This window comes from Malania oleifera, chromosome 7 (genome assembly GCF_029873635.1).
Source record: "Malania oleifera isolate guangnan ecotype guangnan chromosome 7, ASM2987363v1, whole genome shotgun sequence".
NCBI lineage: Eukaryota > Viridiplantae > Streptophyta > Magnoliopsida > Santalales > Ximeniaceae > Malania > Malania oleifera.
Genome location: NC_080423.1, coordinates 21,539,203 through 21,566,017, shown reverse-complemented (window position 1 = coordinate 21,566,017; position 26,815 = coordinate 21,539,203). Strand labels below are relative to the sequence as shown.

At 38.5% G+C, this 26,815-nt stretch overlaps 1 protein-coding gene across 3 annotated transcripts in view; it reads left to right on the top strand.

The window, feature by feature from the left end:
• LOC131159452 (pyridoxal kinase) overlaps positions 1–19,758 on the top strand; it is a 100,960-nt gene extending 81,202 nt beyond the window's left edge. For all 3 annotated transcript variants that reach the window (XM_058114378.1, XM_058114376.1, XM_058114375.1), the window contains 3 exons: positions 13,602–13,646; positions 13,731–13,784; positions 19,346–19,758. In XM_058114378.1, coding sequence (XP_057970361.1) covers positions 13,602–13,646; positions 13,731–13,784; positions 19,346–19,504 — 258 coding nt within the window. In that variant the 3' untranslated portion in view covers positions 19,505–19,758. The remainder of the gene's footprint in view (positions 1–13,601; positions 13,647–13,730; positions 13,785–19,345) is intronic.
• Positions 19,759–26,815: the final 7,057 nt, after the last annotated feature.

The following is a 26,815-nucleotide window of genomic DNA, read 5'->3' as shown; positions in this document are numbered from 1 at the left end:
TACATGAGGAAGTGAATATCACTTGGGACTAAAAACTATACACTATGTTCACTAGTCACCCTCAAGCTGAAATGAAGATGTTGACAAGTCAAAGCTTGGAGAGAGCGATTTGTAATAAACCTGGGCCAACAAACTTGGTGAAGACATCAACAACCTGGCCTTTGGAGGAGAAAAAATGGGGAGAGATAATCCCAGAATGAACTTTTTCCCTGATGAAGTGAATATCCACCTCAATATGCTTGGTCCTCTCATGCAAAATTGAATCAAAAGAGAGAGATATAGCAGACTTATTGTCACAAAACAATAAAGAAGAGTCTGTCACAGGTTAGCCAATCTCAAATAGGAGAGAGCGTAGCCATAGGATCTCACAGGTACCCTGTGCCATAGTGTCACGAGCTAAGCTTGTTTAGGGCATTATGCTTGCCTGTGACCGCTTATCTTGTGTGCTTAGGATGGGTTTCCATCATGTAAATACTAGTGTAGGTTTCTGCTAGTAGAGTCTTTGTAAGCCAAATAAGGCAGTATGACTCCTCGGTCACTTTGATGTTTCCTAGTGTCAGGATGATAATTACATAAAAATCTCTTTAGGAGAGGGTGAGTGTTCATCAGTCATTGTAAAACTCACTAGCAATTGTCAACGTGCTTAGCCTACTTGCCTCCCTCGCTAAGTACAACATGTCAACGGAGGATTTGTTAATGAATTACGTTTGCTTCAATGTTTATTGCTTGCTTGCCACGACTTTCGTGAATTGATTACTATTTCCGCTACTATCTAAATGAATGTTAATGAAAGTGCTTCGTGGATGAATGTTGGTAAACGATAGGCTGGCTAGTTAAGCAAAAGTGTTTTAGCTAGCGCCGCACGGCCTTTCACAACGGTGTGAAAATAGTCGAACCGTGACATTTGGTATCAGAGCCAAGTCGGTGACACTTGGTGAGAGCCCAAGGTTGAGTTGCTACGTGAATTCGATTGCCTTCGTTGTTGGATTTGGAAAAGCTTTGGCAAGTGACCATGGCACCAAACACTGCTGAGAGGATCAGCGTGCTGGAAGCACAGGTTGAGACAACAACCAAAACTATGGCCGCAGAGGTGGCCCAGATGAGAGAACTTGTTGATGAGGTGATGGGATCACAAAAACATCAAGCAGGTTTGATAGGTGACTTGTCAAAGGACTTTCGCCACATAGTTGAAACTTTGCAAGCCCGGATGGCAGATCTGGATGCAAAGATGAATGTGATGGTTCTTGCTATGGGAAACTCCAACACTTCAGGAGTTAGCAAGACCAAGGTGCCAGAACCCAGGACGTATGGGGGTGCCCGAGATGCCAAGGAGTTAGAGAACTTCTTGTTTGATGTGGAGCAGTACTTTTGCGTTGTGAGGATGGCCTCAGAACAGGCAAAGGTGAATATTGCGACCATGTACTTGGTGATGCCAAACTGTGGTGGCGTACCAAGTACAAAGAAATTGAAAATGGAAGCTGTGTAATTGATAGTTGGGCAGACTTGAAGAGAGAGCTCAAGGCCCAATTCTTTCCTGAGAATGTTGAGTATAATGCAAGGAGAAAACTGAGTGATCTCAAGCATACGGGGTCGATCAGCGAATATGTGAAACAATTTTATGCTTTAATGTTGGATATCCGGGATATGTCGGAGAGGGACAAGTTGTTCTATTTTTTAAAGGGGATGAAACCGTGGGCAAGAACTGAACTTCATAGGCAAAGGGTTCAAGACTTGTCAACTGCACAAGTGGCTGCAGAACGCTTGACTGACTACGCTGGTGATGATACCGCTTCATCCAAACAGTTTGGCGGAGAGGGAAACAGTGGAAAGTCTTTCAAGAATGGCAAACCCAAGAGTGGGGGAGCCGACTCTAAATCATCAACCTCAAAGGAAACTTCATCGTCTCAAGGGTTCAACACACGCAATAGAAAGGGGAAGAGCAAAATTTCGTGCTACTTGTGTAGTGGGCCTCATAGAGTTTTTGAGTGCCCTCACAAAACATCACTTAATGCTTTACAGGCTTCCATTGTAGAGTAGGCAGTGGAAGACGATGTGGAAAAGGATGATGCCCCGAGGGTGGGTTCAGTGCGGCTGGTGAGCGCATTGGAAAAGCAAGAAAAAACACCAAAAGTTACACGAGCAAAAGTGTTAATGTTTGTGGACTTGAGGATAAATGGGAAGAGTACTCGCGTTATGGTGGATATGGAGGTTACTCATAATTTTTTTTCGCAGTTGGAAGCATGGAGACTCAACTTATCCTTAGAGAAGGATACAGGACGCATGAAAGCAGTTAACTCTATAGCCCAGCCTACTCTGGGAGTAGCTAAGCAAGTGGTTATAAAGCTTGGATAGTGGGAAGGTCATGCGAATTTCACAGCGGTGCCATTGGATGACTTTCCAATCATCCTAGGAATGGAGATCCTAAAGGGGATGAGAGCAGTGATGATGCCTTCGGCTGGTTCCCTATGTCTGATGGGAGATCACTCGTGCATGGTGTAAGTCGTTGCAACGAAAGGAGATGACGGGAAGTCCCTTTCAGCCATACAACTCAATGAGGGATTGGGTCAGGGTGAGCAGACACGTCTAGCCACGGTGGTGATAGACAAAGAAGTAGGCTAAGAGCTGGAGCCTACGACCATTCAAGCGGTGTTGGATGAGTATAAAGAGGTGTTGCCGGATAAGCTACCTCACAATTTGCCTTCACGACGGACTGTGGAGGATGAGATCGAGTTGTTATCAAGAGTGAAACCACCTGCTAAAGGGCTATGTCGAATTGCACCTCGAGAGATAGTAGAGTTGGGGAAGCAACTTGATGAATTGGAAGCGGGATGTGTTCGCCCTTCCAAAACACTATTGGGAGCATCGGTGTTGGTTTAGAGGAAACATGAAGAGCATCACGGAAGGTGTTCGACAGGCTGAGGGGAAACAGTCTGGATGTAAAGAAGGAGAATTTCTCTTTCGTTCGGCAAAGCAACAAATTCCTTGGTCAAGTGGTTGAACAAGGTCGTATCCGAAGAGGTATGGAGAAGGTAAGGATGATTCAAGAACAGGAGATCTCCCCGACAGTGAAGGAGTTGCATTCCTTTCTTGGTCTTACTAAATACTACAAGAAGTTCGTTGAGGGGTATTCGCGGAGAATGACTCCAATGACAGAACCACTGGGGAGATATTATTGGCCGCACACGTGGGATGATGTGGTTGATTATACCAAAACTTGTCTCACTTGCCAACAAGACAAGGGGGAGTGGAAGGAGTATGGTACTTTCATGGCCGCACCAAAGTACTGTTCGGCAGAGGAGATGACACAATTGTTCCTTGTGACTATTGTGAAACATTGGGGTGTTCCCCAAGTTATTATTTGTGACCGAGACTTAATGTTCACTGACAACTTCTTGACAGAATTTTTCAGGATATTCAAGTCACATATTGACATCTCTTCGAGTTCTCACCGACAGACAGACAGACAGATGAAGAGATTCATAGAGCTACTAGATGAGTACTTGTGCCATTGTGTCAACGACAACCAAAAGAATGGCGCGCAACTACTTGATGTGGCTCCATTCTGTTGCAATGCCCAAAAGCGCTCAACAACCAACAAGAGCTCTTTTGAGCTTGTTACAGGCCAGCTACCGCTGTTACCTCACACAGTGGGCAAGCCGTACAGACGAAAGAGTCCCAAGGTGTACATCTTCACCAGAGAATGGAGACTGAATGCAGAGTTTGCCCAAGCCTATCTGGAGAAAGCTTCTAAGCAGATGAAGAAGTGGGCAGATCAGGAGAGAAGACCGCAGTTTCATGTCAACTGCCTCAAGCCATTCAACGCCAACACCAACGACCTGAGCAGAAGTCAATCAAACAGCGCAGAGTTGAAGACAGTGCAACTTGACAGACATGAAGTTGAAGAGATCCTTGCAGATTGAAAGTTCATATCCTCAAGGAAGAAGCGGCAGAAGTTCCTAGTGAAGTGGAAGTGCCTTGATGACAAAGAAATCAGCTGGATTTCTGCGGAAGATATGAAGCCATTCGTGGACAAAGTTGAAGTGTACCTATCTCCAAAAGTCTACGAGGACGTCGACCGCATAAGTGGGGGAGAATGTCACGAGCTAAGCTTGTTCAGGGCATTATGCTTGCCTGTGACCGCTTATCTCGTGTGCTTAGGATGGATTTCCATCGTGTAAATACTAGTGTAGGGTTATTTTCTACTAGTAGAGTCTTTGTAAGCCAAATAAGGCAGTATGACTCCTCGGTCACTTTGATGTTTCCTAGTGTCAGAATGATAATTACATAAAAACCTCTTTAGGGGAGGGTGAGTGTTCATCAGTCATTGTAAAACTCACTAGCAATTGTCAACGTGCTTAGCCTACTTGCCTCCTTCGCTAAGTACAACATGTCAACGGAGGATTTGTTTACTGCTTGCTTGCCACGGCTTTCATGAATTGATTACTATTTCTACTGCTATCTAAATGAATGTTAATGAAAGTGCTTCGTGGATGAATGTTGGTAAACGATAGGCTGGCTAGTTAAGCAAGAGTGCTTTAACTAGCGCCGCACGACCATTCACAACGGTGTGAAAATAGTCGGACCGTGACATTAGCATGGTACTTGGCCTCAGCAGAAGAACGTGAAACCACCACCTGCTTCTTACTCTTCCAAGAAAGAAGAGGATCGCCCTTGAAAGTGCAAATACCTGAGGTAGATCGCCTGTCAATCTTGGACCCAGCATAGTCAACATCAGTGAACACGGAAAGACCTAGTTATATTCCAGATTAATAGAATAATCCTAGTCCAGGTGAGGTCTTCACATGCCATAAGATGTGATAGACGGAATCAAGATGTGAAGTTCAAGGAGAATGCATGAACTGACTTACTAGGCTCACTGCGTAAGCCAAATCAGGTCGAGTGTTGGTCAAATAGATGAGGTGACCAACAAGTCTTTGATACACCGAAGGGTCTGTCAATAGATCGCCAGACTCTACAGAAAAGGAAATATTAGGATCCAGGGGCATAGAAGCAGGTCGACATCCAAACATACCAGTGTTCATAAGGAGATCTAGGACATATTTCCGCTGAGAGAGGGAAATGCCCTTGCGGGAGCATGCTATCTCAATGCCCAAGAAATACTTGAGGGGTCCTAGATCCTTGATGTCAAAGGTGTCCCCCAAGTACTTTATAATCTGAGCAATTCCAGACAAGTCATTACCTGTAACAATAATATCATACACATGGACAGAGATAATGGTGCAAGGACCATGGGAGAGACATCTAATAAAGCAAGTGTGGTCGTACTGGCACTGAATAAATCCCATTGAGAGAACAACATCACTAAATTTTCTGAGCCATACACGAGGTGATTTCTTAAGGCCATATAAGGACTCGCGCAATTTGCACACCTTTCCAAAATAGCCCCCCTAAGCAGAAAAACCGGGAGGGGGATCCATGTAAATAGTATCAGTAAGATCACCATTCAAGAAGACGTTCTTGACATCAAGTTGATATAAAGGCCAAGTGAAAGAAGCCTCCAAAGAGATCAAGAGGCGAACAGTAGTAAGCTTCGCCATAGGAGCAAATGTAGCATGGAAATCTTGACCTGGAATCTCCATAAAACCCTTGGCTACCAAGCGAGCTTTATACTTGTATAGGGTAGCAAGGGTGCACCAATCATCTGGAGCACGATCGGGAACCGGAGTATACCTTATCTTAACGATCACAAAAACCTTTTTAGTATCCGTAGCCTACTACGTATATCTGACTGAATCGATAGTAGTGCTATCTATCCTTAAGAGTTCATCACAATCCAAACATTAAAAGTGCATGAAAGTAAAAGCATGATATTGAAATCAAAGCAAGTAAAGTGCACAGTATTTAAATGAAAGCATATAAAGGAAAGCAAGTAAAATATGGCTTCGATTGTAACTTAATAGTTTGTCACTAACAATCAAGCATACAACCAAGACCCAAGACAAGAATTTAAATGAAAAACATGTAAATCTAATCTACTGTGGCTCTCAATGACATTTTATGTCTGTCACTAACCCAAAAGAGGCCAAAGAGGAACCCTAAGAGCATATTCGGAACTAATATACCCATTTGGGCGTACAAGGTTTGAATTTCAAAATAAGAAAGTTTGTAGTAAATCTTGCACAAAAGATTGTTGCTGTCGACCAAGTCGCACTCATACTTTCGCTTGGTCGCCCCCTGGTCAAGGCTCGCGGGAAATCAGGAATTTAAACTTCAGCATCTTCGACTTAGTCGCACCAATGGGTCTTGATGGTTGAGCTGCTGGTCGATACTTGCAGTATCTCAATCTTTAGTTCAGCTCAGGAACTCGACTTGGTCGCCCCTCAAGGTCTCCTTAATCGAGCAGTTGGTCAAGACTCAGTATCTCTGACTCGGTAATCTTCAGTATCTTGACTTGGTCGCCACTAAGGGTCCCTTGGTCGATCAGTCGAACCTTGCAGTATTTCTTCTTTAGTCTAAACCTTGGAGTCTGCATCTTGTGACCTAGTTGCTCCTTGTGTTGCTGGTCGTACCACATGGTCGAATAGAGTCTTTTCTCCTTTGATGTGTGTTAAGGCTCTAGAAGCTTAGCTGAGCATCTGATTTAGGCTTTATGCACTCCAATTACTCCCTTGGCTTCTCGTAATGCTTAACTTCTCGATTTTAATCTGTATTTCCTGAAACACTAATAAACCTTACATAACTCCAAACTATGTTAACAAAGGGCATATACAAGATAAAGAAGACAAAACAAAGGTAAATAGGGGCCCAAAGTAGTGCATTTTAGGGACTCATCAAACACCCATTTACAGCTTACTGTGTGTGCACCTGAAGGAAGGGGAACAAGATCCCAAGTATGCTGCTGCTGTAGAGCTTCGATCACAGTATGCATGGCTACAACCCATTTGGGGTCCCGGAGGGTCTCATGAACTGAGCAAGGTATGATAATAGTATCAACCTGTCCCAAAAAGGCTCATTAACTCAAGGAAATATCCTGATAAGAAAGATACTGAGAGATAGGGTAGTCAGTAGAACAAGCTAAAGAAAGTCTATCAGGAGCTTGATGGATTCAAGAAGGATACCGTGAGGAGGGAATAAGGGGATCAGGGCTATACGAAACATATCTTAGCTCAGTGAAGATGCTGGAAGATGCTCCAAAGGGCGTAGTCGGCGAGTGTAAACTTGTAGAATGAGAGAGATATTGTCCTACCCAATGAGGGTAGAGGTAGGAGGCTCAGAAGATGAAGACGCCACTAGAGAAGAGGGCACTGGTACAGATGGGAGAAAGATATGCTCAGGTCAAGGAAGTGGAGATGGCACTGGCGGAAATATGGAAGGAGAGGAGTTAGTGTAGAAGGGGGTAGACTCATGGAACATGACTTCGAGAGAGTGAGTGTGCCGACCAACAGGGTCATAACTGCAATATCCCTTAGACATAGAGGAATACCCTAAAAAAGGGACCTGTTAGGATGCAGAAGATGAAGTGGAGCAGAATTCTGCAATGCACGACTCGGTGTACGATTGAGAAAATAGGCTGCAGTGAGAACGGCATGAGGCCAATAAGACTTGGGGACTTGCATTCCCTGAAGAAGACAACGAACAATAGACATGATGTGGCGATTTTTGCGTTCAATCACACCATTTTGTTCAGGAGTGTAGGGACATGTCATCTGTTGGAGAATACCCTATTGACACAACTCAGCACGAAACTCATTACTAAGGTACTCACGGCCATTGTCGGACGTCAAGATACAAACCATGGTATTATATTGAGTCTTAATCATTCGCAGGAAAGCCTGAAAATGAGTGAAAACTCTGTATTTACTTTTCACGAGGTAGACCCAGGTACAACGAGAGTAATTGTCAATAAAGGTGACATAATATCGATGCTAAGTGAGTGAGGAGACAAGGGAGGGACTATGAACAATATCAAAAGCTGCAAGAGAACGGTGCATACGAGACAGATAAGATGAACGAACATGCTTAGATAATTCGCAAGTAGCACACTGAAAATTAAAATTCTTGCAAGCTTTATTTAATTCTGGAAATAGCCAACACAAATATTTAAAATTTGTATGTCCCAAACGGGCATGCCACAAATCCAAGGTTTTTAAAGAAAAAACAGAGGAAATATCAAAAGGCAAAACAGATGCCTGAAAGCCAGAAGAGGATGCAGGACAGGAAGGCAGATCACCTAAGTAGTAGAGCTCCTCCCTTTCAAAGCCCCTGCCAAAAATCTTCCTCGAGCTCAGGTCCTGCAAGTAACAAGAGTTGGGTAAAAAAACCACAGCACAATTATATTGTTTGCCAATACGGCTAACAAATAACAAGTTATAGGAAAATTGTGGAACATAATAAACAGGGAATAAAGATGGAGTCGAGGATAAACAGGCAGTGCCTTGGGTATGAATGGAACGAGAGGTACCATTGGCAATACGAACAGTATGAACCAACAAAGGGACACGGAATGTAATGAAAGATGCCTCACCAGTCAAATGGTTGTTCGCCCTTGAGTCTAGTATCCAAACGGGAGTGCCACTGGGCATGCCAGACTTACTTAAAAGGGCAGTAGGGTTACCTGCAACAAAGGTGGTTGTAGAGAAGGATGCTATTGGTGCAGTAGAGGCAAGGAGGCCTGTTTGAGATTAAAGCTGAGTAAGCTGAGCGTGGAGATGAGAGAAATCTGAAATAGCAGCAGGTGCAGGAATAAAAGAAACCAGAGGTGTAGGAAGAGATTCTGCAACAACTCCAATGTTAGAAGGTCCCCGACCTTTGCCACCACCACAACCATGAGAGGCATGTTTGGCGTAACGCTCATGCAGCTCAAGGGGAGAATGAAGCAGCACTCAATGGTGTGATTATTCCGTTGGCAGTGCTCCCAGAATCAAGTCTTGTGGTCAACAAACCTAGCACCAATAGGGGCTGCAAGGGCAACCTGCTCGGGCACACTAGAAGAAGCAAATCAAGGGAGAAGACGTCGACGCCGATCATCACCATCAATCATTGCAAAGGCCTCATAGAAAGAGGGCACTGGGGATGTGTTCAAAATCTGAGTCCGGAGTGATTTGAACTCAGGTTTTAAACCCATCCAGAACTGGTAGGTATGCCGACAATCCTGGCGCTTTGCCTCAATAGCTGCTGCCTCAGTAGGAAACCCAGAAAGAGACTCATACTGGGTGAGCTCCTCCCATCGAGACTAAAGATAGCCGAAGAAATCAGTCACAGATAAACCCAAAGAAGCCTGGGTCGCCTGGTGGAGCTCCCGATAAAGCTCAAAATCCGAGTCTCACACCTTGTGTGGGCGAACATTTTGGTCAAGGCAAACCAAAGGTTATGAATAGTATCATGAAACATGAACAACCTGTAGAGGCGGTCTTCCATAGAAGCAAATATTCAACCTAGGATGACACAGTTGTCAATGGACCACTTTCAATGAGTCGGATCAGTATTAGAAGGGCAAAACTCCAATCCTAACAACCACTCAGCCTTGCCATGGCCCCCAATATATAAGCGAAGGGACTATGACCGGGCATGAAAGTTGCTCTGATACCAAGAAGAAAGTAAAAGAGAGAGAACTATACAAGAGGAAGTGAATATCACTTGGTGTACTTAGCTTTCAACTTTGAGATGCATATATAGCTATACAAGAGAGTGAGGTTATCCTAACATTCCGATGTGAGACTAAAAACTATACACTATGTTCAATACTTCTATAGGACGATATCTTGTAAGCATAGTCTTAAATTTCCAAGAAATTATCAAAATTTCCATCAAATTTTTTGTTTTCCGTCACCCTCGAAATCAAAATGCCAATTGATTTCATCTTTCATGATTTCCATCAAAATTTCAACAAATTATTTGAAGCTTATTGAAATCTCGAAATTTTAGTGAAACTTGTCAAATTTTAAGTGTAGATAGGGCTGCAAACGAGCCAAGCCGAGCTATCACGCGTTCAGGCTCAGCTCGGAAAAAGAATAGCTTAGCTTAGGCCTGGCTCAGTACAATTCAAGCTCCAAATATTAAGCTCGAGCTCGACTTGGTTTAAAACTAGCCAATAAATCATGCCCAGCCAACCTAACTTTTAAAGGCCTACCTCAATCACTCGGCCTGCTAGGCTTAAAATGAGGTGTTGAAGCCCATCAACAAACAGGCACAAACACAACTCAAATTACAAAAAAATAACCCACAATAAATAAATAACCCCACAATTGTAAGGAAATATTAAGCAGGCTTGCATTAAAGCTGGCCCACAGCTGTGGGAGAGGTGGAGCAAATGTGTAGTGGGCAAGAACTTTTATTAGCTATTGAGGAGGTAAAGAAGTTGTGGATTTCTGATGTGGGACAAACCTGAACAACAGCCGTGCTCTTTCCCCATGCTTTCCCTTTCTCCCCGCTTCAACTCCATATCCCACATCGGAAGATTGAAAATCTTTTGGGTGAAGCCCCTTTTAAATTAGCCATTTAACCTCCTTTGTTTCACATTTATTTTATTAATAATTAAATAAATTTCTTAATAAATAAACTAATAATTTTTAGTTTTTTGAGTTTATTTTGTTGACTTATCTTAAGCAATATTTAATGAACTTAAATAATAAAATAAAATATTTTTAGAATTAAATATAAAATTGAGCTCATTATCAAGCCTAACCGAGTTGCTCACGAGCCCAAACAAGTTGAGCTTGACAGTGTTTAGGCACAGCTTGTTTATTAAACGAGCCTAAAAATCACTTGTTTAGACAATAAACAAGCCCGAACAAGCTCTTGTCGAGCTGAGCTCCCGAGTCGCTCATGAGCAGCTTGGTTCATTTGCAACCCTAACTGTAGAATGAAATTTCCTTGGAATTCAAATGTGAGATTTAGATGCAAAGAGAAATTTCTCTCTTAATTTTTCTTATTTTTTATATTAAAACAAAATATTATTACAAGGACTTTTGAAATTATATGAAAAGTTAAACTTACAACAACATTTTATTTAACCATTCAGGTCCAAATTATCTTTATTTGTATAATAAATAATATGTAATTGGTTTATGAATCACATTTATATCAACCAAATATATTTAATACACGTTATATAATGAATATGCTTAATACATATGTTATCTTACAACTATTGCACCTCATACACAACATAGATGTATTTAACTTGTAATATAAGTCCCAAAACTACATTATTATGTTTAGTAACCATTTCTAAAGTTTCATAAAAGAATTCCATGCTTTACTAAGTTCCATAGTTTTTTAAAATAAAAAATCGAAATTGACATCGAAATTGAAATTTTCATATTTTTTGGAGGTTCAAAATTTTAGTCAAAATCGAAATTTGAGATCTTGCTTGTATCTTAATTTACATCTATATCACCCAATATGGTCCTGCCACACTATCATAATACTGTTTGCTATAGGTTGTTATCATGGTTTTATATCGCGGTTGTGGGTAGCGTAACATAACGGTAATGGGTGTAACGGGAAGCAGGAGTAGCGGATGTTACATAACGGGAAGCGGGTGTAATGGCTGAGAATTTTTTTGAAGCATGCACAACCTTGTGCATATTAGCGTACTTGCATGTTTTAAGCTTTTAGACCTTCTTAGAAAGAGTTTTAGTGTATTTTGGATCCTTTAGTTCGAGTAACTAAGTTATTTGGTAAGGGCAACAAGTTTACATTTATTTTAAACCACCATTGATAGAAAAATTACGTGTGTGTATTTATACTTCTCATTGTTCTTATCTATGATAAATTCTTATGTGTGCTAAATTAATTAATAGAACAAAATACATTATACACTCCATTAATCTATTAGACACATAAGACATACGAATAATACAAATATAAAATAGCTAGAAAAGAAAGAAGGTTGAAGTTGAAAAATATAGAACATAAATATCACATTAATATTATCAAAATAAAATATTTTCCTAACAAGTTAGTATTTCAAATTGTTAATTAATGCATCTATTGTGAGTATTTAAAGAAATAGTAAATTTTGTTTCATTGTCATCCTCATGATAATCTTTTTACCCTCTCGCCACATGATATATTGAGAATGATTTATGAAAGAGAAGGAAAAAGTGAGAAGAAGAAGTAAAAAATAAAATAATTTTTTTGGTGTAACAGTCATGTAGAGGTTACGTAATGGCTATAGTGGCCTTTACATAACAGTCGCGATCCGTAATGGCCGCTATGGCTGTGATTTTTTCTTCCCACCGATTTCGCGGTGTGTAACAGTATTTGTAACTCAAAAAACCGATATGTAATGGTGTTACATAACGGTTGCAACCGTTATTTAAAACCATGGTTGTTATGCCTCCAGACTTATTCTAAACTGCTTTAACAATTTTTTTGCACTAGTTTTGTACTAGTTAAAAACATTTTGCATTTTAAAACTTGAAGCAGAATTTAAACTATATTCATCATATTTAGTATCAAATAGTCAAGATTTTAACCCAACTTAATTCAAAACAAACAAATTGTCTGTTATGTAGGAGAGCAAAAAATTTTAGAATTTTTTTCTTCTACTGGTTAAATATAAGATCATATTATATTTATAAAATACATCTAAAACAATTGCTAATATAACTGGATTAAAGCTTAAATATGAAGCTGGGTAGTCTTTAGTCTTTGCTCCATACTAATTATTTCTTTGATTGATTATGTTTTCATGTGGTTATGCTATAAAACATGAAATATAAATGTGTTCCATTGTTTATGTTTCATTATTTTATGATATTTTTAGTTTAGAGTATATTTATACTCAATAAAATGGTGACTGGTAACAGCTATCTTTAGTGACAAAAGAAGCAATATGACGCTCAACACGCTGAGCATGTGCTATGTGTTACTTGATTCAAAATTTTTGTAATAATCATTTAAGTATGCAAGATTTGGAGAGAATATTTGACTGTAATGTTCAACACATTTGCTAACCTCAAATGAATTCACAAACACGGCATCCGTTGCACAGACTGAGTTAACAGCTTAAACATGTAATAATCATATTTGCCCACAATTTAACAGCTTAAGCTTTTAGTTAAGGTGGTGACTCAACACCACACAGACACACATATACACCCAGAGACAAACCTTTGTGTTTATATGAGATCCATGTAATTGTTTTCCTTTTTTTATTGGAGCAACAAAACAAAGAAAAGAAGATAAGCATTCCATTATGGCTTAATTTTTAAACTGATGCTAGGAAAAATTTTAATATTTTTTGTAAAACTGCTAATTGTTTTTTACTACTAAGCGTAGTACTCGGGTGCACTGTGTTGCTTATGTTGGCAATAAATTTTATTTATTTTACTTTTAGATACCAATATGGGGCGGACCTTGACCCAATGGTAATGGTGTTAAGCCATGAAAACAGTCCCCCCAGTGGTGGAGGTAAGGTGCTTAGATCATGCCCTCTGGAGACCCCAGATAAGTCTCGGGAGTTTAGTGCATTGGATATTGTGATACATTTTTCATTTTTTGACTTTTTAATGACAGTATATTGGACCATGGCCCAATAGTTTTTTTTTCCTGGACTCAACATATCCATAGTTGCAACAGCAACGCCATTTATGAAATGTTGTACAATGATGTATATTTTTAAATATTTGTAGGGAACAGGAGATCTAATGACTGCACTTTTACTTGGATGGAGTAATGTAAAGCCCCTAAATTTTTGCCTTCTTTATCCCACACCTGAACTATTTTTTCCCATTTCTAATTGCTTCTTGTATTATTTTCAGAAATATCCTGATAACCTTGACAAAGCAGCAGAGCTTGCTGTATCAAGCTTGCAGGTATATCATGTGTTGTGTATATCTTTTCTTGAGTTACTATGTTTTTTTTTTTTTATCTCCAGAATATCTACTTAAGTTTTGGTGGAATAAATTTTTATCTAGCTTACCTTTTGAAATTTTGGATGAATAACCCATTCTATGCTCTATGGAGAGGTGCTCTATGCACCTGTTTGGTACCTATTAAAGCTTGATATACATTGTTGGCCCACAACCTAACAATTTAAGCTTTTAGTTTAAGTGGTAATCTATCATGGTATTAGAGCTGGTTGCTAAGAGGTCCTAGGTTCTAGTCTTGTTGCCTGTGTTTACTTCGTAGTGTTTAAAAAAATTATTGTATTCCCTGTAATGGGTGTTATCTACCATGTGTTTATCTCTCCACATGCTGTTGGGCTGCACATGTGGGGCTAAATCTTGATATACATTGTTGGCTCAAAATAAAATATTTTCGTTGCTATACAATGAAGAAACAAATTTTGAAGCCATGTTTTTTTTTTCTTGCCTGTTTTTGGCTGTTCTTGCAAAAAGTGAAAACCAGATTTGATGGGTTTTCAGTTGTTTTGGCTACTTGTTGCCACAATACTTAAATATCTAGGATTAACTTATGTAGATCAGATCATTCATTTTTATATATAATTTTTATTAAAATTAAAATAAAATGGACATGTGAATTTTAAATATAATTAAAATAAATGTATCCATAAAATTTTTTAAAATTTAAAAAACCAGTAATAAAATTCATTCAAAATTTTTCATTTTTCTATTGTCATATACAATATGAATCACACACAACCTCGACAATGGTAGCAAATCGAAAACACACGACAAACAGTATACTTTTGGGATTCATGGACTCCATACCAACACAACCTTCAACTGGAACAAAACAAGAAACGGATAAGATAAACCAACTAAATGAATCACAAAAGCAGCAAATACCACCACTTCAGGCCCCAATGAACTCAATAAACATTGACAAACAGCTTCAAGCAGCACAAAACAATCATTCCCAGTGTGTGCATATGAGCAACTATAAAAAGGTGAGATCTTTGAACAAAGACCATCACCAAAAACTCAATAATTTGTTCACAGAGGGATTCGAACAGTATAGGATCAACTCAGCCCAAAAAATGCATGTACGAAGCTTCATGTGCCAGCCCATGGGGTCGGCCCTGCCCGCTTTTGACCGGCGAGTGAGGGCATTTGACCGGCAAGTGAGGGCACGTGGGACCAGCTCTGACAATGTGGGCAGATTGAGATGTTTGTGAGTGGCTTTGGTGTTGGTTTTGCAAAATCTAATGGGTTTTAGTGTTCCTGAACTGGCAGATCATCCAGGGAATGGCTTCCGGCAGCAGCTGGCTGGTTTTTAGGCCTATGGTGGTTCTAGCAATTCTCCTACAATGGCAGACATTCAGTGGATTTGGGATCTAGGCTTCAATTTGACAGTGGATGTGGCAATTATGGTTTAGGTCTCAATCATACTCTTGCACCATGTTGAAGAATTGAGTAAATTGGAAAACCTGATCATGGTGATTGGTCTTTCCCCTATTTTTAATATATGCCAAGGACAAAACGATGACCATATTTCCCTTACAAATGCACCAACTCATGCACTAACTCAAGCTTACTAAGACTGATAGAACACAGCAGTAAATAACCACAGTAATTCAACAAAAGTAGATCTTTTTGTGGTTTTTCATGAGAAATTTTTTTTTTCTGGAAATTTAAAATTCTTGAAGGCAGAAAAAGATAAGATTATCAAGGACTATAGCCAGGGAGGTCTGGGGATTCTTATAGTTACATTTGCTTAATTCTTGGACTTGGCAAGTTGCAAAGGAAGCAGCTACATTGTTAACTGATCGTGATGGAGGTACAAGAAAAGGGGGAGCATATTGTTGATGCTTTGGGAGGTCTGGAGATGCTTATAGTTATAGTTGCTTTATTCTTGAACTGGGCGAGCAGAAGCAGCTACATTGTTCACTGATCATGATGGAGATACGAGAAAGGAGGGCATTGCAAAGAAAACACAGGGCAGTTATGGAGATGACATGGCTGCAAAGAAAACACAGGGCAGTTATGGAGATGACATGGCTGTTGGAGATGGTACTATGGCTAGGGTAGCATTAAAAATAGGTCATGAATTAAATGATGAATGATGTAATAAAAGAATTGGATGATCAAATGGCTATCAATGCCAAGGGAATAGAGGCTGTTGGCAAGGATGATTGTGAATTCATGAGGGTGATCAGCAGTGTTATGAAAATCATTTACATTTCCACGGTGATTTAATCACACATGTGACCAATTACAGTGACTACAAAATCAATGACAGAATAACCTTTCCTCAGAAATGCTTTCCCATGAAGGACTTCCTCCTGAGAAAGTTCTGTCAAACTGTACAAAGCTGAGGGAAGTCTTCCCCAGAAAGAGTTGATGTCAGTTGCTTGGGGATCAAACTTGAGCCTTCTGCATTCACTATCCGAAATCTTTGATAAGGAAACAAGCAGCATTACAGCTGCGATCTGTCATCTGTGAACATTGTGGAACTTTATGTTTGAGGAGTACTTGAACTGAATTTAAGTTTCTATTGGTGGTCAGCCTACATTTTACAATTGGTGTCATTTGTTCCAATTTATTGCTGCTTGCAGTGGTTGTAATGTAAACTCATGTCCCCACTCTGGTAGCCCATAATGGTGGTTTTCTGGCTGAGGAATCATTGAAGCAACATTCCCAAACTGCCAGGAGGTAACTTTGGTTTCCAATTTTTTGTGTTTATGCAAGCTTACAGGCATAAAAAGTGTTTGGAAAATTGATTTCAAGTTGTTAGAGGTGAGGGGTGTTGAAAATCTGAACTTGGTGAAAAACAGAGAAGACAAAGAGAGAAAGATTAGATTGTTTAGTGAGTTTGGAAACAAATAGTTGATTAAATGAAAAGTGAGGAACACACTAAACATTGTGTAAAAATAAGGAATCTGAGAGACATACAGTACCAATATGTGTAGCTGGAACTGTAGTACCATTAGGAAGATTTATGGATGCAGCAATTGGTTTAGGTGTAGAATGATATAAAAGTGGTGAACAGATCATATGATTTGTTGCACCTGTGTCAAGAATCCAATATAAATTGGAATTTGGCTTAGAAGCAACAGAATTACAAGAAAATAAAATTGGTTTAAGTGTAGATTGCATTTTACCAGAAAATTGAGAGGTGGTGACAAGGTTAACAGCTGGTTGGACATTATTCTGGTTGGAAGAATTTTGCTGTGCTGAATTGGCAAATGCTATTAGTTTATTAAATTCCTCTGGAGTGAAACAAAACTTTTTTTGTTCATTACTATTTTGATTGTAGACCACTGGAGTTGTAATGGCAGCATGAGCAGAAGCAACATTTCTTTTTCCTTTTGGTCCATTCCAGCCAGGGGGATAACCATTAAGTTGAAAACATTTGTCCACTGTGTGACCATTATAGCCACAATGAGTACAGTGTAGGGAAGATTTCTTTGATTTGTCTTTGAAAGACTTTGGCTGGTAATTTTGCTGATTGAATAGCTTTGCCATCAAAGCATGAGTCTCATTATACGTAGCAGAATTTGTAAGCTGCCTCTGACTTTCTTTTTGAAGCAGTAGAGAGAAAACCTTGGACATGCTTGGTAATGGAACCATTAGTAGCAGTTGGCTTCTGATAGAGGCATAAGAATCATTCAGCCCCACCAAGAATTTTAGTGCATAATCAGATTGCTGTCGAATTTGTAGAAAGTCGAAAAGTTCACGAGTACATGTTGCCATCTTGCCACATGTGCATGTTGGAAATAGCCTATAGCTAATGTACTTGTCCCAAAGAGTCTTAAAAGTACTGAAATATTCAGTAACAGAGAGAGTACCTTGACTGATGCAACTCAAAGATTTTTCAAGATGGAAAACCCTTGGTCCATCACTCCTGAGATATTGGCTTTAAGTTCATTCCAAAGATCAACAACAGATACCACAAACAAGAAGCTATTTCGTATTTCTTTTGAAATTGAATTCATCAACCAAGAAAGAACCAGATTATTTGCCCTTAACCATGCTGTGTTTAACAAGTTGATCGGTAGATTGAGAGGCAATCGAACCATCTATAAATTGTACCTTGTTCTTGACTGTCAATGCAATGACTATCGAACAACTCCATGCAACATAGTTCTCTCCATTGAAGATTTCTGATACTAAAAAAACACCAGGGTTGTCACTTGGATGTAGGTAATATGGACTCGATGAGTCGTCTGAAGGATTAACAGAAGATGGACTGACAAGAGGAGAATTTCCAGAGCTCATTTTCAATAATTTTATTCAATAAAATGCAAGAAAACGTAGGATTCTCAAGGAAGAAAAAAATTCTCGAGCAGAATTTTCAATGCAGATTGCAAAAATTAAGAAAGAAAGTATGTGGAAGCAATTATGGTTTAAATCTGATTTAGGAGGGGAAATGAAATTTACATGCAGGAAAGCAAGTATGCTTTGCAAGAATCAGAGGAATAATGCTTGTGCTGCTACTGCTGTTACTCGTGCATTGTCTCTGATACCATGTTGAAAATCTGAACTTGGTGAAAAACAGAGAAGACAAAGAGAGATATATTGAATTGAGAATGAATCATACATTTACATCAGACTTGAATCCTATTTATAATACATCAAAATAACAAAATAAACTAATAACTAATCTTTTCTACCTAACTTCAACTACTCTCTGCTAACTCTTCTCTTCTAACTTTCTTTCTATTTTAAGTCTTTCTTCTTTCCTTTTTAATTCCATGTTCTCAATATGAGATGGAGCACTCCAACAAGGGGGAAACATTATTTACTAGTGTCCCAAGACTGAATTTCTTCTCTTCTCCATGGATTCAGGCGCACTGTCAGGCCATGTGAAATCTTGTTTGCTATATCCTTGTGTTGCCCTTCCATTTTTCTTTTTTCACTGCTTTAGTGGCTATTGCCAATGTTTGGTTTTACATTATTTACTAGTGTCCCAAGACTGAATTTCTTCTCTTCTCCATGGATTCAGGCGCACTGTCAGGCCATGTGAATTCTTGTTTGCTATTCACTAAATTCGTAGTGTAAAACCAAACATTGGCAAGAGCATCTAAAGCAGTGAAAAAAGAGGATATTTATCTACAACATAAGATTCCCCATTTATGCATTGGCTAGCTCCTGTGTTTGGTTTTACACTAGTTTAGTTAAGCAACATGGAAGATATCTATCTTCACTGTAAGATTCCCCATTTATGATTGTAACGAATTATAGTCGAATGACTTTGGGTCGTTTGCCAATGTCAGCAATCAATGATTATACAATTCAAACAATTTTGAATTCCCTTCAAAAACAAATACAAATGAAAAATGGATGAAACCTTGATTCAAGAACAATTACCAACCACTAGGATTCCATTTTTTATCTAAGGAGTAAGGTTTTTCTCTTTTGACTTGGTGAATAACTATAAATTTCAAAGATTGATTAGTTGGGGGGAATTGCAGCTTAATTTCAATTTCTTTTGCCAACATTGAATGGTCGGCTTGTATCAATATTTGCAGGCACTTTTACAGCGGACAGTGAATGACTATGAACGTTCTGGATTTGATCCATCTACAAGCGGCTTAGAGATTCGCTTGATCCAGAGCCAGGATGACATTCGCAACCCACAAGTTAAATTCAAGGCTGAGAAATACTGCAAAGTAGCCAGCATGCATTGATAAATACTAACCATTATTGTTATAATCTACCCGCGAGATGCTTTGTGCTAATGATATCTTACCATGACAAGGCTGTGCCATAGTCAATATTGCAAAAATGTCATAATCATTTTTTTTTTTTTATTACACTGTTTTTTTTTCTAATGTTTGCATGGGGGAATGGTTATTTTTTGTTTGCAGTTGTGCAAATCTCATAAACAAGCTGCAGCCAGCCTTCTTTAAGTTGTATAAATAGCAAAATCCTTTGAATTTCAGTTGTCCTGTTATTGCAGTATGTATTGTATGCTTGATATTTGAAACCTTTTGGCATGGAACTTCCATGTTGGGGAAGGTGGATGGGTCATTCCCATTGAGGTGAGCATGCATTTAGGGTGTCTTACTACAGTACCATTTCTGTAACAGCTTAAAGTAGTTTGCAATTTTTCTTGAACGGAAACCAAATTATGGTTCTTATATGCTTGGCAGCTTGCCGTAGAAAGGCATTCAGGGTCAAATTAAGAACCCAGTGCGTAGCTCCATTTCAGTTTATATTAAACTTTCCGTCACGTAACATTCTCTACGATAATCCTCATTCGCTTCCTTTGCAGGATTGAGAAGTCCATATGTATTCTTTCCTGTCAAAACCAACATGCCATATAAATGTTGACATTACTCCCATTTATGAATACCTAGATTAAAAAGATACATCCCTCCTAGAGAGTATTTTCAATTTTAACCTAAAGTTGCAGTATTAGGAGCTTAGAAGACTTACATAATTTTAACCTAAAATTCAATTCGTATTTTTTGTCTAAAATACAAATTTTTCATGCTTATTTTTTGTGGGATATCTTGGTTAAGCAATGTGGACCCAAAAGCAAGAGACTATAAAGCATGCCACGATAATTAACTGTTGCATCCTCAAACCTGCATGTGATTGTTTTCCCTGCATGATCTAGTGTTACGCATAAGTTGTGAAGTTATTTGCATGATCTTATTTGTCCATTCTCATTTTATTACCTAATCCGTATGCATAAGAGAGATTGGATTCAATTTCTTTGAGGCTGAGATGAACAAAGTGGTGGAAGATTTTCGGTTTGTGTTAGTTTTGAAATTTTTGCACTCTAGGCAATCTATTGACATTATACTTTTGAATATCATAAAGTCTTGGGGCCTTTCGGAGATCCCTTCTGTTAGTTTCATGGATGATTTTCACGTACTAGTTCAGATAAATAATAAACGAGATTTTCTTTGTGGATGGTCTCGTGAAGGAAGGATTTTAGCTTGGTTTTTGTTTCGTCTTTTTCGATGGACAAAGGATTTCAATCTGAAGCAAGAACCATCCTTGACCCCTCAATGGTGATTTCTCCCTGATCTTCCAAGCACATGTACAAGCCTGATTGTTTACAAATTCTAGTCACAAGGTTTGGTCGATATCTGGGAACTAACAATTCTATGCTTAACCGAACTAGGGCTGCGGGTGTGAGAATGTGCATGGAGGTGGATTTATTGCCAGATCAGGTGGATGTTTTCCCAATTGTTGTTTCTACAAATCAAAAAATTTGGCAGGAAGTGAGGTACGAAAAGTAAGGATTTTATTGTGAGAAATGTCATAAACTAAGGCATTCAAAGGTAGTATGCTGAGTGAGTGAAAGGAAATAGAAAATTGGGAATAGACGTAAGGATACGAAAATTGCTAGACAAGAAAATTGACAAGTTTGGCTAAGAAGCATTTGGATAAAGGGAAAGAAGTTCAAAGAGAATTGATAGATCCATGTATTGTTGAAGAACTTCTAAAGATGAATCATGTTCAAGAGGGTGCAATGACATCACAAATTTTGCCAGTGGTTGAGACAGTTATACAAAGTCAGATGGAAGAGGGGGAGTTTATTCTTGAAGAACCAAGGCCTGAAGTGGAGATTTTGTAGATGAATACAAAATAGTATGAGATTGAGCAGAGGGAGGAGATTGTTGAACCAGTCTTGGGTGCTCCTGACGCTGATATGTTGATAGTGGAAGATGTTATAGTAGTGCGTGATCAGATGATTACATCTTGTAACATGGGAAATCTTGGAACAAGATTGTACAATCATACCCAATTATGTTCTACATAATTGTGAATCAGATAGGGAAATGGAGACAAATACTTTGAAAAAACTCCCATTGGAAAAAGGCTATTGTTCAGATGATGATTTACATGTTCTGCTTGTTAAGTTGAAGGATATTAATGGGCAAAGTGAGAAGAAGTCTCAATAGGTTATTACCCGTCTAAAGAAACTTGATTTATGATTAATACAATTCTAGTGTAAAACGTACGGGGTTTAGGCACGTCTAAAAGCTGTTTGCAAAAGTTAATGAGAAAATTTCCGCCTTCTATTTTGGTTCTTTCAAAGCCATTTTCTGATGAAAGTTTGATGTCGCAATGGGCTGGTTTTCTAAATTTTTCAAATTTTTGTGCGAATGCATCCGTGGGGGATAAACTTTTGATGTTTTGGGAAGAGAAAGTGCACTTTGAGTTACAACATATGTCTGATCAAGTTATTTCGGGTATTTTTAGTTCTGTGGACCAAAATTTCTTGACTTCATTTGTGTATGCTAAATGTCGTCAAATAGATCGCCGGGAACTTTGGAATGATTTGGAGTTTGTAAAGAGGGATGATTTCCCTTGGTTAGTGGTGGGAGATTTTAATATCATCCGTTCAGATTCAGAACGTAGTGGTGGTCATACGAGGCCATTATCGGCCATGGAGGAATTTAATACTTGCTTGGACAATTGTGGTCTTATGGATGGTTGTTACTGGCAACAACATATCTTGATGTAATGGTCATAGTGGAAATTCTCAGAGTTGGGCAAAACTAGATAAGGTCCTCTATAATTCGACTCTTCTTCAATCTTTTCCAAATATTTATTTTGAGTATGGAAATTGGAGGACTTCAGATCATAACCCATTGATTATTCGATTTCATAGAAATTTGCATCAGTATGATCCTTCTCCCTTCAGGTATCAGAATATGTGGAGCACTCATCAATCTTTTAAGTCTTGCGTGGAGGAAGCCTGGAGGAAGGAATCTCATGGCACGGGTTTAGTTAGACTTGTTGCTAAATTGAAGTATACGAAAATTGCAATCCGAAACTGGAATAAGCAAGTATTTGGACATGTGCATCAAAACATTAAAAAACTAGAGGAAAGTATGAAGGTTCTAGAGACTCAGCTTCAGGAAGGGTATTCATCAAAAATTGAGGAAGATTTCTTCCTTTCTAAACTCAAGTTGGAAGCTTGGGAAAAAAAGGGAAGAGATTCGTATTTCTCTGCTAGCAAAAAAAAAAGTGGTTGGAGGTGGGGGATAATAATACAAAGTTCTTTCATGCATTTGTGAACAAAAAGAGGAAGAAGACTATGATTCATTCATTGAAGCTTCCGAATAGAAAGTGTTGGATTCTGTGGAAGCTGTTCATGAGGGTGCAGTAAGGTATTTTCAAACTTTCTTAACAGGTGCAGGATCCAGTCAAACAGCTTACCTTGATGATATTATATCTTCTATGGTTTCTAACGAGGAGAATATTGCTCTTTGTTGTGCTCCATCTGAGGTGGAGGTAAGGGATGCTATTCTTTCTATCCCGAGAAATAGTAGCCTAGGTCTGGATGATTTTGGTTTGGCTTTTTTTCATGATTGTTGGGATATTGTAAAAGAAGAGGTGATCTATGTAGCTAGAAATTTTTTTGCTGGGTCTCCTCTTCTTAGATTTTATTCTGCATCTTACATTGTTATAATCCCAAAAGTTCAGAATCCCCATAATTTTGACAAGTTTTGGCCTATTAGTCTTTGTAGTGTTATCTACAAAAAATTTTCAAAAATTATTGTTGCAAGGATGACAAGTTTATTGTCTGCATTGATTTCTTCAGAGCAGGAAGCTTTCATTCCTAGTAGAAGTATATTTGAAAATATTACATTGGCACAAGAAATGGTTCATTCTCTACATAAGAATTCTAATGGTGGAAATGTAATGATCAAAGTAGACATGACTAAGGCTCAAGATAAGGTTGATTGGGATTTTTTAAACTTGATTCTTAAAAGCTTTGAATTCTCCTAGAGATTATGTGATTTAGTGGCGGAATGTGTTTCCTCTCCTTGGTTCTCCATTATGATGAATGACACTTATAAAGGTTTCTTTAAACCTTCTTGAGGGCTTCGCCAAGGAGACCCTCTATCTTCTTATCTGTTTATTATTTTTTAGGAAGTTCTTTCTCGGCTTCTAAAGAAAAGTTTTATGGAGGATAAGATAGAAGCTTGGTATCATCCTTATGAGGCGCATTTGGTATCTCACCTCCTCTATGCAGATGACATTCTTATTTTTGCATGGTAAGAGAAGTTTCATTCCAATGCTTATCAAGACTCTTAAGAAATATGAGGATTGGTATGGCCAAATGATAAATAAAGACAAGTCAAGTATTTTTTTTGTCAAAGAGAATTGCTTATACTCGGAAGCGATCCTTGTTAAGGTCGGAAGGAGGGTTCCCTGCTACATACTTAGGTGTTCCTTTGGTATCGGGTTATCTCACGGCTCGTAGTTTAGGGCCTCTAGTTGCTAAATTGAAGAAAAAGATAGTGGGTTGGAAATTTAAGCTTTTATCTCAAAGGGGTCGCTTAGTTTTAATCAAGTTTGTATTATCATCAATTGCAGTTCATCAATTAGCAGTAACTAACATTTATAATATTGTCTTCATAAAGTTAAATTCTATGTTATCGATTTTTTTTTTTTGGAGTGGAGTAAATGATAAAAGAAAAAGGAAAGAGTGTTCCTGGCCTAATAGATGTAAGCCTGTTTGTGAGGGTGGTTTCGGTATTAGGGATTTTTTGGAAGTAAAAAAATCATTGCATATGAAGTTTGTGGAGAGATTGTAAACTATGGATAATCTGTGGACTCAATTCTTTGAAGTCAAATATTTAAATAATAGACACCACTTGAGAGAAATGAAGCCAAATAAAGGAACCAGATTTTGGAGATCGACTGCTCGTGTGATATCTGAAGTATTAGAGCATGTTCGTGTTCAAATTAAAGAAGGGTCGGCCTCTTTCTAGTTTGATTGATGGTTAGCCTCTGGTCCCCTTTGTGCTAAGGTTTAGTAAATCAGAAACTATAAGCTACGAACTCGAGATTCTTAAGATAGAGATGGGTGGAATGTTAATTTATTAGTGGATCCATTGGGTGAAGAACAGGCTGAGGAAGTAATAAACTCCGCTATTTCTTGTAAGGAGGGTCCAGATACAGTAATTTGGGAACTTTCAACAGATGAGAAATTTACCACCACAAGTGCTTGGGAAATTATAAGGGAGTGTAAAGAAGAATTCTTAGTTTCAAAATGGATCAGGCATCCTATGTTGCCAAAATGAGTGTCAATTTGTATGTGAAAGTCTTGATTCGCTTGTCTTCCGGTTGATACTCATATTCAAGAAGTAGGTATTCAGATGGCTTCTCGATATGATCGTTGTTCAAATGCCAATATTGAATCTATATACCATGTGTTTTGCACGAGATTTTTTGCTCAGGAGGTATGAAAACAAGCAACAATGGCGTTGGGTGTTAGTTGTATGACAACGAATACATGGAAAGCCAGAGTTAATTTCTGATTTAGTTGTGCAAGAAGGGCCTCACAGTTAGACATTTTGGTAGGACTCAAACCTAGTCTCATCATTTGGAGACTTTAGACTCTTCAATGTAGAGCCAGGATGGAATCAATTCATGATTCAGTGAGAATTGTGTGGCTGGATATTAAATATTGGCTGAGATCCATTTCGGACAAATTAGCTAAATGTGCACCTGCTTCTTGCACGAATATTGCAGTCTTTCGTGCTTTGGATATTCAAATTTAAAATGTGAGGGTTCGTCTTCCTCGTGTAGTCAGATGGTGTAAACATGGGATAGGTTGGGTTAAGTTAAATGTGGATGGAAGCTATAGAGGTAACCCAAGTAATTGGGGTGGCGGAGGCGTGATAACAAGAGATGAAAGAGGATTATTTAAAACAGCTTTTTCCTCATTACTGGGTTATGGAACCAATAATATGACTGAATTGAAAGTGATTATTATAGGGATTAATTTGTGCAAAGATCTCGGATTTGATTAAGTGGAGATTGCCTATGATCCTGCTTTGTTGGTTCAGTAGATTAATTATGGGAAGTATTCGACTTGGAACTTATGGGAATTGAGAAGAGCTTGTGTTAGCATTGAGAGACATACATTACAAAGTGGAACATGTTTACAGGGAGGCGAATCAAAGTACAAATTTCTTTGCCAAGTATGGTGAATTTGGTATATCTCGATCATATAGTTACTAAGATGAGCTTCTACAGCAAGTTAGGGGAATACTTCGATTGAATTTGTTGGGATTTCCTTCCTTGCGCTCGTGATGTTTTGTGCTGGTGTTTGTGAAGGTTGGAGTGATTGGTTTATTCTTCGAGATCTTCCAAAATTTTGTTTGTTTTCCACTTATAGTTGTTTAGTTATTATTTATTTGTTTGGTTGTTGGTTATTAGTTTATTGATTTTGAATAAGTTGGTTAAGTCAGTTTTAAATTCTTGGGATTTAATTTTGTTTTCCCCAAGTTTCAAGATTGGAACCATGGTATTCTTCTGCCATAAGTAGGAGATTTTCTAATAAAGATAGGAGGTGTCGTCCTTTTTTTTAAAAAAAAAATTAAATAAATAAATAATAAATAAAAATAAAAAAAACATGAGAGCTACAAGATAATAAATCCAAAAATGTTAAGATAGATACCTCCCCAGTGTCTTGATATGAAGCCCCTCTTTCCAGAAATTACCAAGAAATACCTTCCTTTAAATTAACAACCTACAAAACTCACGAAAGAAATTTTACATGCTCTATTTTGAAGTCTTATTGGAACCTTTCCACTATTTGACATGTTCTATTTTCCAGCATTTCTTTGGTAAGAAAAAGATTTTATGGGGGAAAAGACTTTGTATGATTTAACTTAATAATAATTATTTGAGAGAGAGAGAGAGAGAGAGAGAGAGAGGGGTGGGAACTTCCACTCCAAAGTTTCTCAAAACTCTATTTGCATTATGAATATTATGAATCAAATTATGAAATTTTGATTTGCTACATTTTTCTAATATTTTGAAAGATATTTGTTAAAAACTTTTTATTTTACCCATAATCGAACTACCACCTAAATCACAAGAAAATGCTGCAGTACATCTCTGCCATAACAGGATACGGGTGCACTTCTCTGCCATGGATAAAGATATGGTGTACTATATGACATGAAGGCATGAAGATACGTTTACTGTACACAGAGCATGCCTGCCAGAATGTC